Here is a 17,693-nt window from a genome sequence, read left to right as displayed (position 1 = left end):
TGCACAGTGTGCGTGAACGGTCCTGTATGTGTGTGTTTTCAGGTGTGTTGTAAAATGGTCGTCTTTTAAAACGAAAACCTAGTAGTGTGGATGCAGCCTGAGGCTCATGGGTATTATAGTATGTAGTTGTTGTCTTTTGGCTGAGGGGTCATCACAGCAGGTCACTATTCACACACACACTGTTTATACTGGACTAATGGTCCCTTCATGTTCATTATGATTGACGAAACATGATTCCTCACAAAGCTGAACTGATTGAAACTTCTGGTCCAGACAAACCTCTTGTGTTTCTGTGTTCAGTAACATTAAAGATGTTGTTTGAAGAGTCAAGTTAAACACAGATTTACTTCATCTCCACTGATCAGTCTAAATGAACTGATGTCACTGCAGGAGTTTGTTGAGTTTATAGTGAAACTGATCATTTAATCCTTCAACTGCCAACAGATCAAACACATCAGACTGTGTTTGTACTGGGCAGCTTCCAGGTGTGTGTGTGTGTGTATGTGTGTGTGTGTGTGTGTGTGTGTGTGTGTGTGTGTGTGTGTAAAAGACAAAGAGCAATCTCAGTGACACTTCCCTGAATAAACAATGGTTAAAGACAACAATCATTTATTTATAAATCATTGAAGAGCTGCTGTTAATCAATAATGATTAAAACAGTTGCTAACGTGGCTCCGTTTACACCTTTAAACCAGTTCAACCAGTTCAGTTCAGGTCTTTGAAAACCAGTTGGAAGCTGCTCCGTTGAGTCGACACCATCACTGTAGAAACAACAAACTTATCTCGTGTTTTAACAAGACTTTATTATAAAGACACGAATGTACATCTTTCAAATTTCAATGGAATACTCACATTGCGTGTCTAATTCACATTTTTTAAAATTTTCTTTCCTCTGCAAAGAACAAATAGCGGAAAAAAAAGCTTTCACCTTATAAACAAGTGCTGCAATTTAGTCTCCAAAGTACAACACCCACAGGCTGGACGACGAGATTCAAATGAACACCAGCAACCTGAAAACCATAGCAGCATCGTGTTTACTGAAAAAGAGGATTTAGAAAAGTCCGATTCATCAGGGATGTTTCTGTTTTTCTTTGAAGCATCATCTCCACCCATGTGGATCCAGATCCAGACTGCACCATCTTGCAGGTTCCACTGAAATTTGACTATTAAAGGCCTTCGACAGTTGTAAGTGGGTCGGTCGAGTTCTGGAGTAGAAAAATAATCCTGGTCGCTGTAGCAACAGAGCCAAACCCGAGGACGTCAGATCTCTGAGCATCGCTTCAGTTTGTTCACAAATAAACTTCTTAAAAATGTCTCTACTATTAGTTTTAGGATTTTCAAAAATAAACCACCAACAACAAAAGGAATACTTCTTTGAAGGCGTAGAAGAAGAGAAACACAGGAAGTCACAGCACTTGGAAACGCCAAGAGGCCTGGTCTTTGTAGTCCAAACAGTCGGAGGCGTTGAAGTTGAGCTTCCAGGCTGAAGCCGCCGTCTGCTCTTTGTAATCCAGACAGTCTGTGGAGTTGAAGGCGAGGCCGGGCGCGCTGTACGCCTGGTGGTGGTGCGGCGGGTGGTGGTGATGGTGGTGGTGCCCTGACGTCTGGCCGATGTGGTGGTGGGGGTGTCCGGACATGGAGCTGCCGGTCATGGGGCTGAGCTGGTGGGGGTGGTGCGCGTGGTGGTGGGAGTGCATGGGTGCCAGGTACGAGCCGCACTCCACGCCGCCAAAGTAGGAGCCTGATGCCGAGGCCGGGTAGCCCTGGCTGTACGCCGCCGCCGTTTGGCTGTAAGACACCGGGTAGGACGGCGTCCCCCCGGTGGCAGAGGACGGCACGGAGCGCTGCATGCAGGAGGCGCTGGTGGGGGCGGCGGGGTCGGGCAGCGTGGCCGGAGCAGGGGCCGGGGAGATGGGCGCCGGGCTCCAGATGGACGACACCGGGGCGGTGACGGAGGTAGAGGTGCTGATCAGACCGGGACCACCGAGACCGGAGGAAACGGAGGAGGAGGAAGAGGAAGAGGAGGATGAAGCAGAAGAGGTTGCGGAGGAGGAGCTGGATACCGCGGGCGGGGTGAACTGGCCGCTGCTCTCTGAACCGGTGCTCTCTCTGGTTGGAGACGACTTCTTCTTCATTGGTTTCACCTTGGCGCTGTTGCTGCTCTGCTGCTGCTGCCGACACTTGGCTCGTCTGTTCTTAAACCACACCTGAGGAGGGAGGAGAGGTCAAAAGGTCATCACCACGGAATTAAAAAAAACACTGATGGAGCAGGAAGTGATCGTAACACCACCCTCACATGACCCCGCTGGGGAGCTGAGGCTCTGACCTTTGACCTTTACTGCTGCTCTTTGTGAGGACGACAGTTTCACTCAGTCACTAAATGACTAGAAAACAGCTTCTTTCTGTGATTCGTCACATTTCATCACATCAGACGTCCTTTAAAGGACCAGTTCACCAAAATAACAAAAAACTAAATATATTGAGTTTATTTTCATGGTTTTATTTCAGATATCTGCTTCTGCCCACTGCAGAAAAAAAGGAGATTTTAATAATTTAGCAGCAAAACATTATTTTCAGAAAACAGGTTTTTGTGACAGAGGCTTAAAACACATTTCTCCAAACCTGGAAGAATAAAATAAAACTGTGAAGTAAAGGTCAGTAAATTTTTTTTTTTTTTTGTGAGCAGACCCTTTAAATCGTGTTGTTCTGACACACTCTAATTAAATATTGATGTAATAATAATAATAATAATAATGATGAAATATTTGTCAAATGAAATAATGAATATTATCAGTAAAAGTGCAGCAGAATCTCAGAGTGTAAAATTTTGTAAAATTAAATGATGTAATGAACAGGTTCAGCTCATTTTTTAAAAACAAAAAAGACAAAAAATAACTAAAAAACTTCAACTAATAAACTTCGAAATGACTTAAAACATAAAAAATAATGTGATTATATTTTTCGGGGTGTAACATTTAGTAACATTATAAGAATGTGATTTTCTGCTTTTATTATGAAATGTTCCAGTTTTTATTTTCATTTTCAGTATTTTATTTTTTTTACTTCATCTTTTTATTCCTGACTAAGTCTTTTTTTCTTTTTTATAAATATGTGTTAATTTTGTAAATAAGCCCAAGTAACTAATCCCACAAAAAAACTGAACAGAAAAACATTTACAGTCTATTTAAATGAAAACACTTATTTTTTATGAACCTTTTAAAGTGTATGATGAGAAAAATTATCTTTTCTTGTAGAAAATACACAGAAACTCCTGAACAGCCTCAAGAACATTTTAATTAATATATGTAGTATATGTAATATTTTTTAAAAGTAATAAAATGTTGTTATAATAATTATGTTAAAGTGACTATTATTATTAGCAGAGTTGGTAGCAGGAGGCCTGTGGCAGCAGCTTTAAAAGGAATAAATGCCCCTGCAGTGCTGCTGCTGTCACGGCAGCTCTGACAGTGTGTGTCCGCAGCCAGCAGCAGCTCTGAGCCCAGCGGAGGCCTCTGCAGCCGGGACACTGCGCCTCTGACTCAGCCTCCGAGTAAAGACCTGACTCTCCTCGATTCCACTTGATCAATAATGAAGCTAATCCTGCAGAGTCCAGAAAGCCAACTCTAAAGCCTGGGCTGTGTAAAACTGTGTGTGTCTCAAACTTTTTCACATCAACGACCTAAACACAGACTTCTGCTGTCAGACGGTTTTTAAAACCTGTGACCTGAACAGTCCAACAGTCCGTCGCTGTGTTATTTATGGATGGAAATATAGTGAAAATTAATTATTCCCTTTTTTGCTGGAGACTCCCTCAAGGACCCCTGGGGGCCCCTGGACTCCACTTACATGTGGTAAATTAGATCAAACTGTATCAGCTGAGAGGAAACTAGTACAAAGTTATTTCTGTTTTTCTGGCACTTCTTCATTTTCTCTTTAAATCGATTTAAATCTAAAAAAAAACTGATGCAGGTGGAATATTTGTCAAATTTAGCAGAAAGATTTATTTCTCCTAGATTACAGATGTAAATGTAGTTGTGTTCCTGGCTCTGACCTGCACCCGGGACTCCGGCAGGTTGATCTTCAGCGCCACCTCCTCCCGCATGAAGATGTCCGGGTAGCGCGTCTTGGCGAACAGCGCCTCCAGGATGTCCAGCTGCGTCCGGGTGAAGGTGGTCCGCTCCCGGCGCTGCTTCCGCGGGTTGGCTGCGGGAGCAGAACAGGAGCTGAGCACCGGTGAAACGACCCTCAGAGCGGGTCCCTGCGCTGAGAGACACCGCTGTCTGCGTGGATGCAGATTTTTTAACGATAATTTCTCAGATTAATTCGTATTATGTTTTATATTAATTGTGATTATTAATTGAATGTAAATCGAGGATCTTATGAAACAGTTTGACTTTTAAAAAAATCTTTTGAGGTAGCAGAGTTTTAAATGAGAAAAAGTGAGTGACAGACTTCCCACGTTTCAGAATAAAACAGATCAACACACTTGACTTGTGGCCGCGAACAGACTCACAAGCTCAAAGTCTGGAGACGGTTCCTGAATCACTGGTTCATTTCACCGTCGAGTGCAGACTCAGCAGAGTTTCTGTCTGCAGCTCGCAGAGAGAAACACGGCTCACATCATCAACGGAGGAAAGTTTGGAACATTTAGGGAAATCTTTTTTTATCATCTAAATCAGTGAATATCGGAAGAAAATCGTGGCGCTTCATTTCACTGAATCTGTATTTTAAACATGGATGTTGGTCACGGAGCGTGTGGCCGGGGGGGCCGTGCGCTCGGGGCCCTACCCGGGTATCCCACGGACGGGTGCAGCAGGTCCATGGCGGCTCCGCTCAGGCCCAGTCCGTTCATCCCGTACGGGGCCTGTTTGAGATAAGACATCATGCTCACAGCTCGGGGGGGGGGGGGGCGCAGTCTGGACGGACGGAGGAGGCGCAGGTCCCCGGAGTTCAGGTGCTCGGCTCGGCTCCTGCAGGAGGCACAGACACGGTCACTGATTATTACACAGCCTGTGAAATCTGTACCATCCATCAACTCTACTGTCCCACACCGCCTGGAGGCCGCCCCCCTCCCTGTGACCCCCCAGCACTGCGCACACCTTTCACACCACAACACAACACAACACAACTCAACACAACACAACACAACACAACACAACACAACACAACACAACACAACACACTGTGACGCTGCAGGAAATAAAAATCATCCGCTGCTCCCAGAGGAAAACAAACAAACAAACAAACAAACAAACAAACAAACAACAGACAGATCCACGTCGTGGAGGATCTGGTTTCTCGGCCTCTGAATGATCCTCAGCCCGGAGACAGAGGCTCCTGCGGGACCCGAGCTCATGAACCATCGGTGTTGTTGGTGTAAAATGTTCTGCAGGTTCAACTCTGATCAAAGTGTTCACACCTACACTCACCTGGAGAAGCTTCGAGAAATAAAACTCTAACTTCTCCCGGACCCGGACCCGGTCCAGGACCCGGACCAGGACCCGGACCGGGTCCAGGACCCGGACCCGTCCAACCCTGACACCCGGAACATGCTGAGAAAATCTCTCATCACACTCTTCCTCTGCATCAGGACGTTTCCCGCCTCTAACATCTTCATTGCGCTTTAATTAATTCAATAACTCACAGTTAAACCGACCTGTGGACACACACACACACACACACACACACACACACACACACACACACACACACACACACACACACACACACGGACTCAGTTTGAGCTGGAATAAAATATTATTTACTGACTTTATTATTAATATTAGAATTATTTTACCTCCGGGCGACGCGTTACAATATTTAATAGACTTGTTTTTGGTTTTGCTTAATATCCCTGAGCTGATTTGTTGGGTTTTATTTTGATCTATTTATGAGTCCATTCATTTCCCATACACACACCTACACATGTGTCTTTATCCTTCAGCTTCGCAGACACGACGAGGCCTCATACAGTGAACATGAACCGAATCATGTAGAATTCCGCTCTGACAGAGAAGAAAATGTAAATTAAACTAAATAAAAGTGAAGAAACGCTGTTTCCTGAAGCGGCGTCTAAACCATGAGACGCTTGAAGAAGAGAAGCACCAGCCTGTCGCCGGGACAGGATGAAGATGTGTCTTCTCTCTGATGCAGCTGAGAACAGAGCTCAGAGCTGAGGCGCGACCCGCGGCTCCTGCAGCCGGAGACAAGCAGCTGAGGCGGAGTGAAGCGACTCCGGGCCGGGGAGAGCCGGGCCGGGGAGAGCCGAGCCGGGCCGGGCCGGGGAGAGCCGGGCCGGGGAGAGCCGGGCCGGGGAGAGCCGGGGAGAGCCGGGCCGGGCCGGGCCGAGCCGGGGAGAGCCGGGCCGAGCCGGGCCGAGCCGGGCCGAGCCGGGCCGGGCCGGGCCTTAAACCAAGTCCACAAACAGAGGCTTCCCTGGCCTGCCTGGATGAAGGTCACGCTCAGTGAGGCTTTACCGCAGCGGACACGCAGCGTCCGCGTCTCGGGATTGAAACTCACCTCAGGTTCGTTTGAGGAAAAGCCTCCAGACGCGCTCTCACCTGACGAGACGTCAAAGTGAGTGAGGGACAGACACGGACCGGGCCTCACCTTCCTCTGCTGCTCAGAGGCAGAATCCGCTTCAGCGTGAAACCAGATCCACGGTCTCAGGAAATATCCACACGAGCAGCTCACACCTGTTCAGAACATCTCACCGGGCTCTCTCTCTCTCTCTCTCTCTCTCTCTCTCTCTCTCTCTCTCTCTCTCTCTCTCTCTCTCTCTCTCTCCAGCCGGTGTTGACTGATGCGGGATCCACGCTCGTCTCCGAGGCCCGCGCCTCTGAGTCAAGAAAGCATGCGGGTCTGAGCGGCTCCCAGCCAATCACAGCCCTCCGGGGCCGTCACCGGGCAACAGGGGCGGCCAATCAACCCGCGAAGTCGGCTCCGAAAGACCCGCCCCCTCCGAGGGAAACCACGTGACCTGCGGGAAAGTTTGGGTCAGAAAGTTGCAGAAGAAGCTTCACGGTCCACGCGTGGATTTTACGGCGAGTCGTGAATATTTTTATCTGTGATCAGACAATAATGTTTCTATTCGATCCCAGCAGCAGGTCATTACAGCAAAAGACAAATATACACACATATAATAACGTGATATATAAAACTATAAAAATGACCCGAGAGCAGTTTGTATATAAACAAACAAACACTTCATTTTCTCCAGTTTCAGGCCACGCTACAAAATAAAACAGCTTTCACTGCATCAAACATTTAAAACCTGCTGCAAAGCTTTTCTTTTCAGTCTAAATAAGACTTTTCCCTTCATTCCCTTTTTTATTTCATTAAAAAAAAAGGCCTACATTTTTTTTTAAATATATTTATGAATCACTTTACTTAAAAAAAAAATAATTTTTTCATTTTTTATTTTAGGAAATAAAACGACCTGGCAGCAGAAGCCTCCAGCAGCTGAGTGATGCACTGTCATGAATCATTTTATTTAAATTAATTGTAACTGAAATCAACACATTCATGTCAGCTGATCATAATGTGACATGAGAGTGTGTAGGATTCACTCTCTCACGGTAAAGAGGCCGAATGATCCCCTGCTGTCTAACGCTGTAAAGATCTTTTCAAAATTTAACACATTCATGTTTAAAAATGCAAACTACACTAACAAACATAAAAATAAATTAATACAATCAGGAATAAAATCATAGGCAGGAAGCAGCTGATCTAAACTTCAGGTGGAAAATAATCATGTGACCAAAGGAAAAAAAAAGAGAGGTCACGTTGTATTTGAGGGAAATGAACGTGAACAAAGTGAGAGTCTGTGTCTGTGTCCGACAAAGGCCGCGATCGATCACAAGCATCAAGATATCAAACAGTCGTTGTTGTTGTGAGGCTTTTTGGATCTAATCCCAAATTGCAGGAGTATTTTCTTAATACTAAGCCCGTAAATCCAGGGATCAGGCAGCCTAAAGAGGTGTGTGTGTGTGTGTGTGTGTGTGTGTGTGTGTGTGTGTGTGTGTGTGAGGTGGTGGGGGTTAAGTTTGGAGAGGCTTCTCTCGTCTGTGCTTATTAAAAGCATGATGCATAAAATCCCAGGTCGTCAGAAAGCATGCAGGAAGCTCCGGCCCGGGGGCTGCTGCACGCACACACACACACACACACACACACACACACACACAGAAAAGCTGCTGTGCAGACTCAGAACAGGGCAGAAAAAAATCCCCTGAAATCAGCTGACTGCAGTGAGTTTTATCTGCGGGCTGGAGGAGGCAGGTGGAGATGGGACAGAGGGAAACACACGGAGCAGGACACACACACACACACACACACACACACACACACACACCTCTGCTGTCGGACGAGGTCCAGCAGGACAAGACCTGGTTCAGGTAGGACGAACTAAAACCTCCTCTTTCCCCTGGTAATTAATATATTAGAGTCTGTGAGTCTGTGGGTAGAAGCTGTTAAAAATATAAACGAGGTCAAACACTGGAACTGTTCCTGTAGAAAGTGTGTGTGTGTGTGTGTGTGTGTGTGTGTGTGTGTGTGTGTGTGTGTGTGTGTGTTGTTGAGTTGATCTCCGGTGTTCGTTGATTAGTTTTGGAGAATTTTGTGAGAGGTGACAGTGAAACGTTGATGGAGCTGAAGCTGATCACTGGTGGGAGAGTTTCCAGAGGCCACAGATCCTCAGTGACACTCAGCGTGTGTGTGCGTGTGTGTGCGTGTGTGTGCGTGTGTGTGTGTGTGTGTGTGTGTGTGTGTGTGTGAGGGGACAGGTTGGTGACGTAGACGTGTGATTATGTAACACCTCTTCATCACATTTACTGTTCCACGCGCTGCAGTGAAATTTCAGGATCGGCCATAAACACCTGTAAACTCACTGATTTAAAAAAAAAAAATCAGTTTAATTTGAAATTTAATTGTTTAAAAAAGTTACTAAATTTACAAAAACCATGACACATTTTTATGTTTGTTATAAAATCTTCTGGTTGTCAAATTTCCTGTTTTACATCTTTCTAATCTTTAACTTTTCCTCTAAATAAACAAAATGCGCAAAAAAATTAACAGTTTCATTATCTTTAATTTTCTTAAATAATATTATAGCTGTTAAAATAAAATGAAATTCTATCAACAGTATAAAAACATAATAAAACTAATTATTAACTAACTAATAATTAAAAAGCCACTAAATCAAAGAAGCTCAGTGATGATGTGAAGTCACAGAATCACAGAATTTATCTTTAATAACAAAAAATAATGACACCATCAAATCATTTAAAAATAAATTTCACTTTTCTGTTTAAAAACATTGATGAAAATAATTTTTGTTTAAAAACATTGATGAAAATTATTTTTTTTTCTATTGTCTCTTCTTCACCTTCCTCCATGTTAAATGTAAATTTCCCAGAATCCCTCTGTGGCGAGGGTGTTGGTTTGTCCTGTGTTATTGATGGTTTTACATGCAGTGACGTGGTCAGAGCCTCTCCAGGAAGTAGCCTGAGCCGCTCGCGTGCTCGCTGTGTGCAGATGTTACAGACAGAACAGTTTTTAAAGCTTTTTGTGAAATGGTCCAATTTGCCCCTGAACAGTCACACCCACCACACCTGCGTGGAGTTTCAATACTTACTGTCAGTGTTTGTGCAACTGCAGTGACAGCAAGGGATTATGGGTAATGCTACCAGAAACATCCAAAAATCTAAACACTACAACAGAAACGTTTCCAATGTGTGGAGCGTTGTTAGACAGCAGCACTGTCAGAGAGCAGTCGTCCCCACACTGTGCACAGCGTCGTGGCTGCAGCAGACGTCTGCTCACTGTGAAACCATCACAACACACATTTAAACAGAAAATCCAAAATAAAACTTTAGAGGAGCTGTGGAGGTTGTTATCGCTGCAGAGCTGCAGTTCCTGACAGGTCTGCAGATCATACAGGTGGTGCGCCTTCAGGCGAAGTACGGACATATCAGTACTTTAAATCAGCTGTGGACCTGCAGGTGTGACGAGGACAGAGGGGCTGATAGTGACGCCTCCTCTCTCTCTGAGTGGACGGTACAGTCACTTGACCCTCACCGTCTCAGTGATGATGAACTTGGCTCAGTGGAGCAGACGGAGCGGATAACAGCTGCTGCTGCACAGCTGTACACAGCTGCATGAGAGGAGAAATAACCAGAGCACCAATCAAACAAACTCATGTTGGGAGCAGAGATAATTTTATTTTGAAAATCAAGGAAATAAAATAAAAGATATCAGACTGTGAAACCTAATAATCCACATCTCTGACTGTCAGTGTGGAGCTTTTCTGTTTCACAGGCTTTCAATCAGTTTTCAGTGTTATGATAGTTCAGGTTTGAGGTGTTTAACGTTGACACCTGGCTGCATGTTCAAACGACCTTTTCTCTGTTTCTAAGGTTTAAACTGATCACAGTCTCTAAATGTACGTGAACTTTTCTTCTGCTGTTGAGTTAAGGTTTCCTTAAAATAAAAACAATGGCACAAAACATCCTTAAGTCTTCTCCTTAAGGTTTCCTTTAAATGTTCACCTAATTATTTAAGGTTTTCTCCTTATCTTAAGGAATCACTTGAAGTCAGTTAAACCGTTGCACAAAAGACCTTAGCATCCAAAGTAAGGAAAAAAACTAAAGCTGCCTCAGACTCCATCTTTACTGTAACATAGTTTATGGGGATAAATGAAGGCAATAAAGATCCCAGGAGGTGCTCCGCGACTGGCAGTAAAATTTTACTGCTGTAAAATCTGACACTGCTGCAAATGCCTCAACTTTAGGAGATTCTGTCCAACCCCCCCTTAGGTAACTCCCTCAGCTAAGGAGAAAATTAAACCTTAAGTGCCATACTTAAGCAGAAAACTCAAGGTGTTTTGTGCAACCGGCCCTTGACACCTAAAATCCCACAATCATGGCCACTCTGCGCAGTGATTGGTCAGTGGTATGGAGGTGTGGTCTGTATGATTCACACTGGGGGGGGGGCAGTGTGATGCAGCCAGGAGGAGGACATGATAGTTACAACAGTGATTCCTAATCTGAGGCTTCATGCTGACTTAATTATCTGGAGGAGAAATAGAGAAAATTTGTGCTCATATTAAAATGAAATCTGCAGGTTTTGTTGCAGCTGCTTTTCTCTCTCTTTAGAAAATGTGAATGTTTTGGTTGAAGCTTGATTTTTTTTTTTTTTTGTGATTTCTTTTTTAAACAAAACAATATTGTGATGGGGTTAAAGGTTCACGAACAGCTGCCAGGTGAATGATTGGAGGCCCCCAGGCCTGAGGGCCCCACTCTGTTACTGCTCCAGTTCCCACCACCTCTAGATCAATGCAAAAAAATCCAGCTTTCCAGAGTCAAAAACAAATCTGGTCATTTGTACTGTGCACCCTAACCTTCAGTTACCCATAATTCATAGTAACAATCTCTAGGGTGTGTGGATTTAACCAGTCGTGTTTTTAATGTGAGCGATTGTGGAGAAGCTCTGTCACTGAGGGTGGGAGACTGGACTGGTGTATTTTCACAGTGATGTTATGAGACTCACTTGTGTGTCAGCCGTCAGCTGTAACAGCCGCTCAGACTGACGGACAGCCGAGGAGGCGCCGAGCAAACAGGAAATGAGAAACGGCTCATCACCCGGAGTCAAGTACAGTACAGGCAGCAGCGGGTCCTCACAGAGACACCATGAGGAGCAGGCAGAGAGGAGTCTGCAGCTGTCAATCACAGGCCCTGTGGTCCCGCCCCTCTCATTAAGAAGGCAAACAATGAAGCGAGGGGGGGGGGGGTGAGGAGGGAGAAATCAGACACCAGAGCCACAAAACCAACTGACCCCATCCAGTACCCATCACCCCCTGAAACACAGAGGTGTGTGTGCAGGGAATTACTTGGATGTTTGTGTGTGTGTGTGTGTGGGGGGTAACTTCCAATCCTTTTAGGATTATGCCCCCCCCCCCCCCCCCCCCCCTTCTCCTCTCTCTGGCTCTGTTCTTCGCTCTTTCACTCTGCTGCCCCTCGGGCAATCACGTTAAAACTTGCATGGCCAGCGCTCATTCAGATATCTCTAACAATGTGGAGCAGCGGTAACCATGTGAGCACTGGCACGGCTCGCAGGAATGCACCGGTCCTGCTCCCCGTCACCCTCCCTGGGCTAAAAAAAAAAATAAAAATATCGAAGGCGATGAAGCTTTACCCAGATGTCTTGCAGGAAAATGGCTGTTTTAAAAGGGAAGCAGGCTTTGTAGAAAAAAAATGAGAGTAAAGTAAAATATTGACCTTTTCATTGTGAGGTGAAGTTTTCACATGTGACACAAATATTTTCAGCCTAAAAGTACAAAAGACTTGAGCTCAGATGTGAGTTTCCAGATGTGAAAACAGGAAGTGAAAGTTCATATGGACGAATATTTACAGCAGAGGACGTTTCTCACTTCGGCTCCGTTTTAGTTTAAAAATGCTTCTGTTTTTCTACGTTTACTCCTGGTGTCCACACCACTCGGGGATGTAGACGCTGATGCTCACTCCCTGATAACAAATTCAGTTTAGCGTCACTGACCTTGTTGTCTTTGCTAGCAGCTGTTGTGCAGGTAAATTCTTTATTTTAATGCTACAACTGTCTTTGTTGTTCCTCGTTTGTGTAACGGATTAACTGCAGAGTAGAGAATCTGAATGGTCATGTGTATATGTGTTTTCAGGTGTGATCGTATGGATGGAGATTGTTTCTGATACGGAGCTAAAAAGGTTTTAAAACAAGGTTTAAACCAAACATAGTAACAGATGTAGCTTCACTATATCAAACACTTGTGTTTATTGCCCTGAATTAACTTCTTAACTTCACCAGAGCAAGACACTGTAGAGAAAAGTGCTTTGATGTAAACAATGATAGAGGAACAGTTGTATTTCCTCCTAGAACCTAGAGAGTAGATGTTCAGTGACTGGACTCTACTCACCTTTATTATCTGGTACTTTTTTCCTTGAATCAACCCCACCGAGGTTCCAGTGAGCTGAGGAGACATGAAAACACTGCAGGCTACTGATTGGTTAGAGAGAATCGTCACTGATGCATAAGCGCTGGGCGAGACGGACGTTCTGAACAACCCGCCATGTTTAAACAGCCGAGCAGCTGTACCCTGCTACGCTATTGTACAATTATTGTACAATACTTTCAGTAAATGGTCAATTGAATACACTTAACAATGGAAGTGCTTTACATTGGAAGCAACTGAAAGATACCTGCCATCAGCCCGTCTCTTGTATTTCAAGGTGATCTCATTTGCACGACCTTCAACCTTTATTATGAAGAATCATCATAGACACATCCATATGTTTGCCTGACGCTATCCATGTTGCCAGATTGTGTGTGAAACAGAAACTAGACACACAATCGACACACATACATACAATGTCAACCCGTCTGGCACCCACAAGCCAATTCGAGGAGCCGGGAATCAAACCACCAACCGTCCGATTAGTGGACGACCTGCTCGACCTGATGAGCCACAGCTGCCCCTACTTTTAGTATGGCTACCCGCAAAACCTTGCAGAGGTGCAGATGTTTCTCTGGTTGATTTCCTTTTAACAGCTGGGTCCCAGTTCAGGTTCGGCCATCCTACAAGGGCTGCATCTGAAGACCTTGGCGTTACCAGGCTGTCCCATCTCAAAGGATCCTTCAAACACGGCCGACAAATGCATCCTTCTTTTCCTGGGCAACGAAGGATCAAAACTAAGGGCCTGAAAACCGCAAGTTTTTGTGATAAAAGTTATGTGTTGTCAAGGTTGCTAGGCAACAGGAGCCATGCTTTATGACACAATAGTAAGGGTGAGCACCTCTAGTGACGAACCTCTTCCGCAGGCCAGACCGTCTCATTTCAGTTCTACAACGACTACGAATGGCCACATCTTTATGAACCGCAATTTGGATACAGCTGATCTCTGTCACTGTAGCTTTGTGCGTCGTCAATATAGTAACAATGCCACATTGAGGGGGTACTATCGGCAATAGAAAAGGATGAACCTGGTACCAAAGTGAGTAGAGTCAAGTCGAGCTGAGCTGACTGATTGATATTCTTTTTGATTGATATTCTCCAGATGATAAAGGTTTGAAACAATCCTTTTGAACCAACCAGTTCATTCTCAGCTGCTGATGTTGGTGACGTAGTGAAGCCTCCTGTACCTGTAACTGCACGTCCCCGTGGATGAGAGCCCCGGCTAAATGTCTTTAAATCTGGATGTTACACCTTGCGAACGGCTCCTGGTCCTGTTCCGAGCTGCAGAGGAGCAGAGGGCAGAAACGAGCGCTCCCTCGCTGCCCCTCAGCGTGCACACAGGAGGGAGGGAATTGCCATCAGGCCTTATCTCCAGGTCCAGTCAACTAGAGGCGGCGAGAGAGTTTGCTCCATCATCAGAGCTGGCCATTTGATAGGATTCTGGCACTGCAGCTAATCAATCTGCAGCACAGAGCTGCCAGAAGACCTGTAACAAAGCTCAAAGACACTCACAAATGGCCTAGTCCTGGGGATAAGCCCCTGCACAGGATTACATATTGATTTTGAACGTCTAAAAAAGCTTATCATATAAAACCGCCACAGACTACAAAAGTAGCGGAGTCTATGCATGAATTCGCCTTTTAGAGAGGAGCATCAACTTTCAAATACAGAGACCCCGAGCATGAACCAAAACAGAAATGAATGCAGGAGAAATCAATGGCAGGGATGAGGCACCGTGGCACATTGTTAACTGGGAAATCACAACTCTGTGGTGGGGGGATGGGGGCTGCTTCATGTTTGCTTCGTGGTGTTGTGTTGATTTATTTAGTTTTATTCTTAAAATTCTTCTCACAGAACTGAATAATTTGTAGAAATGGGCTGATTAAATGGTTAAATTCCCACTGAGGTTTTTGTTGCTGTACTTTTATTTCATTATGTTTCCTAATTCTTCTTTCCTCAGTGTCTGTGCTGCCATTTTGACCAGACCGTCTCCATAATGAGATTTAGATCTCAAATTAAATAAAGGTCAAATAGAAAATAAAGCAAAACTTAATAAAGTGTATTTGTGTTTTTACGCTCGGCCTTTTTCACTGTTCCACTTTGACTTTGACTGAGACTGAAGTGTCCAGACAAATACTCAGTGGATCAGATTTAAATTTAGTGCAAATATTCAAAGTTTCCAGACGATGAATCTTAATGACTTTGGTGACCCCCAGTTTTTTCATTTTATTTGACACCACCAGCTGCTGAAAGTTTCACTCTGTCCAGAAAGCTTCTATGTTGTTAACTGATATCTGAGGGTGAAAATATTTATGCAGTGCTCAAACACATTTATAATATCACCTCTCTTCTCTCCACTTTAACAGGAGGTGCATCCTCCCTGGAGAACTTCCTTTGAGTAACTAACTTTATCAGGGAGGTAAAAACACGTCTCATCTTCTGTTCAGTAACTGCAGACGTTGTATATTCTGATGCACTCATGAAGAAAACCACACCCTATCTTTTACGTTATCCACCATATGATTTTATTTCATTTAGAGCACGGATGAGGAGGAACTCTCATTTTCAGTTTACAATTAAAAACCACAGTTTGAAAACAAGACAAAAAATTGCAAAATTGTTTAAGCTCAGCTGTTGTGGAAAATTTGGCACAAAACAAAAAACAATAACTGATGACTGAACAGGTTTTTCTTACATACTTTGACATTGTGACCCTTGTTACATGTTACAACCATGAAATCCCACAGTGCATTAAAGTTACCGGTGTGCAATTCATTATGAAATCTGGTCCCATCCTCTTCAATATATTCACGTAAAGGAAGTTAATGTAATGTCTATTTTAATTAGCTAAAAGTTAAGAAATTCAATGAAAACTTGCTCAGCATTTTACATAACCGGTGTTATCATGACAGACGGAGGAGGTGGACAGGTCACATGGCTGCTGCGGGACACAGACAGCTGCTGCAAGGAACTTCTCAGATGTGAGACGACGTCTTTACCTGTTCATCCACCACATTTTTCTGACAAACTGAGCATTAATTGATGACATGTCCTGCAGAGGGACAGCCAGGAAAAAAAAAACCTTTTTAGATTCCATCACTTTACACATCAGGCTGACAGGAAAACGCCATCAGAAGTTTGAGGACGTGTTTGAGGACGTGTTTGACTCCTCCCAGTGGAGCTCAGCGCAGGGGAAACAAAACCTGCATGTCCTTGATTCAGGAAGCAGAGCCGAACACCACCGCTTCCCCTCCATCAATAATCTGCACAGGAGATTAACTGATACCAGGTGTGCAGATGACTGGCGGCTGAAAACAACTAAGGATGATGGGAGGAGGTGGGCTCGACGGCAGAGAGTCCCCTAAGCAAAGTGCAGCCCCCCCACCCCCCCTTCAAACATAAAACTAATTAGAATTGATTTATTATGGATCAGGCACCTTATCAGGTGAGAGAGGGAATTACCATGGTGAGCCAAAGGGCTGCAGCAGGTCGCTGCTGAATGGTAAAATCAATCTGAGTCGACTGCACCTTATTCCACGGAGGACACGACCGAAAACACCTGCCTTTTCAATGACTCATAATCATGTAATAATTTCATTCAGTAAATATTAATGTATCTCCAGAGGTAGTTAAGGACCTGAAGGAACCTGCCTCAGGGAGAGGAGCGCCTGAGTCCTTCCTCTCAGGAAACCAACAGCTCCGCTTTTTTTCCCTCCGTCTTCAGCCTGTTGTTTTTCGGCGGCTGGCGACAGTTCAGCAGCTCGTCAAACCCTCTCCAGCTCCGGCTCCTTTTCTCTCCCTGGGCAACTTCGAAAACTTCATCAATATGTTAATGACTTAATCTTTAAACACTTAAAGAAACCATTAATAAACATTGATTTGAACACTTGCCACCAGTGGCTCGCATTAATCCACTGCAAACAGCTGATACACAAACTGCAACGGAGGGCAATTTGTGGAGGATTACCAATAGAAAATGGACATGAGAGACATTGATCACGCTTTTCTGTGGCAGGGATGAAACGAGGCCGATTCACGCCGTCAGAAGATGAGTCACCCTTCTCTTCTTCTGTTGTTGTTGAGGTCAAAAAGCTTTTTAAAAGGGAAGACACTCCCTAAAATACGAGTCATATTATCTGCCAAAGTTTCATTCTCATAGAGGCCACCCACAGAAACATGTTCAGGCTCTGTAAGCTGCAGAGAAGAAAACAGTCAAATGCTGTTTCATCCCTGTGATCCAGAAACAAGAGCATGAACAACAAAACAAAGACAGTACGACTAAATGGACAAATTATGCTACACAATCACTCATCACTGCTTTGATGTTTATTTCTTGTTTGTTGACCAACAACATCATGTACGACAACGCTGATCTCACTAGCGCCATTTTTCTGTTGCTATTTGTATGAATGTAAGTGGGTAGTTAGCTAGCTAGGTATGAAGGAGTGTTCTTAATCCCATGTTTGCTGATTTCTGTAACTGGTGTAGAGAAGCTGTTGTGGTGGTGGTTGCTAGAAGCCGTTATCTGAAAGTGCCTGAGGACAATAACAGAAAAATGTTGTCCACTTATAACTTCATGTACAACGACGCTGATCTCACCAGCGCCTGTTGCAAGAATTGTGGCCATTTTTCTGTCGCTAGTTTGCACGGATGTAAGTAGGTAGTTAACTAGCTGGTTATGAAGGAGCGTGATGTTCCCATTCTCAATCCTAGA

The 17,693-nt window shown here is 44.4% G+C and overlaps 2 protein-coding genes across 4 annotated transcripts in view; both read right to left on the bottom strand.

Moving 5' to 3' along the window:
- The window catches only part of LOC139636012 (malate dehydrogenase, cytoplasmic-like), a 171,774-nt gene that overhangs the window by 41,035 nt on the left and 113,046 nt on the right, over positions 1 to 17,693 (bottom strand). The gene's annotated exons all lie outside the window — the stretch shown is intronic.
- LOC139636910 (homeobox protein OTX1 B-like) lies at positions 593 to 6,847 on the bottom strand. 2 transcript variants are annotated; one of them, XM_071505326.1, is made up of 4 exons: positions 6,520 to 6,847; positions 4,789 to 4,970; positions 4,052 to 4,203; positions 593 to 2,207 (listed from the first exon to the last, which is right to left on the bottom strand). In XM_071505326.1, exons 2-4 carry the CDS (start codon positions 4,883 to 4,885, stop codon positions 1,407 to 1,409), a joined length of 1,050 nt encoding a protein of 349 aa, XP_071361427.1. In that variant the 5' UTR covers positions 4,886 to 4,970; positions 6,520 to 6,847; the 3' UTR covers positions 593 to 1,406. The 2 variants fall into 2 exon arrangements, with proteins under 2 accessions (XP_071361427.1, XP_071361428.1); XM_071505327.1 differs by having other exon boundaries at positions 6,610 to 6,847.

The sequence above is a fragment of the Trachinotus anak genome, unplaced genomic scaffold (genome assembly GCF_046630095.1).
Source record: "Trachinotus anak isolate AG129_WGS33_773 ecotype Australia unplaced genomic scaffold, CSIRO_AGI_Tana_v1 ptg000019l, whole genome shotgun sequence".
NCBI classification, from domain to species: Eukaryota; Metazoa; Chordata; class Actinopteri; order Carangiformes; family Carangidae; genus Trachinotus; species Trachinotus anak.
The sequence above is the reverse complement of the archived record's forward strand: the minus strand, read 5'-3'. Positions and strand labels throughout refer to the sequence as shown.